The sequence below is a fragment of the Trichechus manatus genome, unplaced genomic scaffold, assembly GCF_000243295.1.
Source record: "Trichechus manatus latirostris isolate Lorelei unplaced genomic scaffold, TriManLat1.0 scaffold00099, whole genome shotgun sequence".
In the NCBI taxonomy this organism is placed as follows: Eukaryota; Metazoa; Chordata; class Mammalia; order Sirenia; family Trichechidae; genus Trichechus; species Trichechus manatus.
The window spans coordinates 5,018,939-5,021,033 of NW_004444035.1; the positions used below are offsets into that span (position 1 = coordinate 5,018,939).

The window sequence follows — 2,095 nt, forward strand, 5'->3', positions numbered from 1 at the left end:
CCATCTAGGAGCCCTGCTGGCGCAGTGTTTAAGAGGTCGGCAGTTCGAATCCACCAGCAGCTCCCAGATAAGCGTTGTAACAGCTCTAGGTTTTGGATCCATGGGCAGTTTAATACACAGGACTGTTTGGTTGAAGACCTAGGCAGACCTTGCCACACTCAAGCTCAACATGGTGTACAAAACAAAGCCAGGACTGTGGACGGGAGGAAGACACTTCGAATTTTGCAAAAGAATCAGCCGTTGTCTTGCTTAGTGGGGCCCGGCCTCTGAAGCAGAGGTCCCTGGGCGAGCTCGGCGCGGAGGGGGAAGCGATCAGCCGCGCGCTCCCGCGCCACCACCCAGACCGACACGTTGACACTGGGGGCTGGACCAGGCCCTGGCTGGGGATGCTTGGCTTGCCCGCCGGGGGCTTTCTGGAAGGCTGGAGCAGTCTTGGCGGGGAACCTAAGAGTCGGGGGGCCGACCGGTAGCTCCCACCTTCCTCCTGGGCTCCCAGGGAGGTGGCGAGGGAGAGGAAAGGAGAACCTACCGGGAGGGGGCAGGTGCAAGGGGCAGGGAGTGGCGCCAGGGCCGAGCCTCGGAAAGTCCGAGGGAAGACGACGGGGCTGGGGTATGTGGGGCTAAAGTCAGGGCACAAGCCGCGCAGCCCCCTGCCCAGAGTCACTCACCACTCTCCAGTGCTTCGGGCACCAACAGAAGACCCAGCAGCAGCCAAAGCTTCATCTTTAGGAGAATGGGCGGGGGCGGAGAGGTGCTGGCTGTGCCGCGGAGGCAGGGCGCGGGCTGTGGCGCGCAGGCAGGGCGCGGGCTGAAGGCGCGGGCGAGGGGCGTCGCCTCCAAGCGGGAGCCAGAGATCAGGGCGGGCGCCTGGGACGCCGCAGCTGGAGGATTCAGTTGCATGAGAAGGAACACAGCTTTTGGGAAAAAAGTTTGGGGATTTTTTTTTTTTTTTTTTAAATTCCCTGTGTGTGTGTGATGCGCCCTCTCCTGCCCCCTGGCGGAGCCGTGGAGCGCAGCGCACTCTCTCCGGCACGCGGGAGAAAGGGCTAAGCGCGAAAATGTCAATCACAACAGTATTGTGTGCCTTCCAGTTAATTCCGACTCATATCTACTCTGTCGGACGGAGTGGAACAGTCCTGTAGTGTTTTCCTAGGCTGAAATCTTTCTCCCAGAACCGCTGGTGGGTTTGAACCTCCCACCGTTTTGGGTAGCAGCCCAGCGCCAAGCCCTTGACCACTGCGCCACCAGGACCCTTTAATTACAACAGTAACGCGTTGTAGTTCTCCAGTGCTCTGCGTTTTGCTAAGTTTACTCACTCCAAGAAGGCTCAGTGTAATTCTGTGGGTGCTGATGGGATCCCATTTAACCCTAATTGTCTAAACGTCACCAGCACTCGCCCCCGTCTGCTCCGGCGGAGCCTCAGTGCTCTGTAACAACAAAACGTAAAAAACCAGTAGTCACGGAGTGGATTCGCACTCGTGGCGACCCCATATGTTTCAGAGTAGAGCTGTGCATAGGCTTTGCAGTGGGAGTAACCTTTAAGAGGAAACCCTGGTGGTGCAGTGGTTAAGTGCTATGGTTGCTAACCAAAAGGTCAGCAGTTTGAATCCACCAGGGGCTCTTTGGAAACTCTATGGGGCAGTCCTACTCTGTCATATAGGGTTGCTATGAGTTGGAATTGACTGGACAGCAATTTTTTTTTTTTCCCCTTAACCTTTCAGAAGTAGTTTGCCAGGCCTTTCTTCCTAGGTGCCTCTGTGTGGATTTGAGCTGCCAACCTTTCAGTTAGCAGCTGAGCTGTTTGTTCCACCCAGGGACTCCTGTTCTGTTAAATCTGTTGCTTTTGAGTCAAGTCTGACTCACAGCAACCCCATGTGTTACAAAGTAGAATTACTCCGTAAGGTTTTCTTGGCTGTAATCTTTATTTTACTTTATCTTATTGTAGTACTTTAAGTGAAAGTTTACAATTCAAGTTAGTCTCTCATACAAAAATGTATACCTCCATTGTTATGTGACCCTAATTGCTCTCCCTATACTGTGACAGCACACTCCTCCTTTCCACCCCTGATTTCCCATGTCCATTTAACCAGCTTCT

General features: G+C 54.2%; 1 protein-coding gene across 1 annotated transcript in view; it reads right to left on the reverse strand.

The window, feature by feature from the left end:
• Positions 1-233: 233 nt before the first annotated feature.
• The window catches only part of SLC7A2 (solute carrier family 7 member 2), a 38,251-nt gene continuing 36,389 nt past the window's right edge, over positions 234-2,095 (reverse strand). Inside the window, exons 11-13 of the mRNA XM_004382807.2 lie at positions 669-881; positions 530-605; positions 234-444 (exon numbers count right to left, since the gene is read on the reverse strand). Of these exons, the coding sequence (XP_004382864.2) occupies positions 234-444; positions 530-605; positions 669-881 (500 nt within the window). The remainder of the gene's footprint in view (positions 445-529; positions 606-668; positions 882-2,095) is intronic.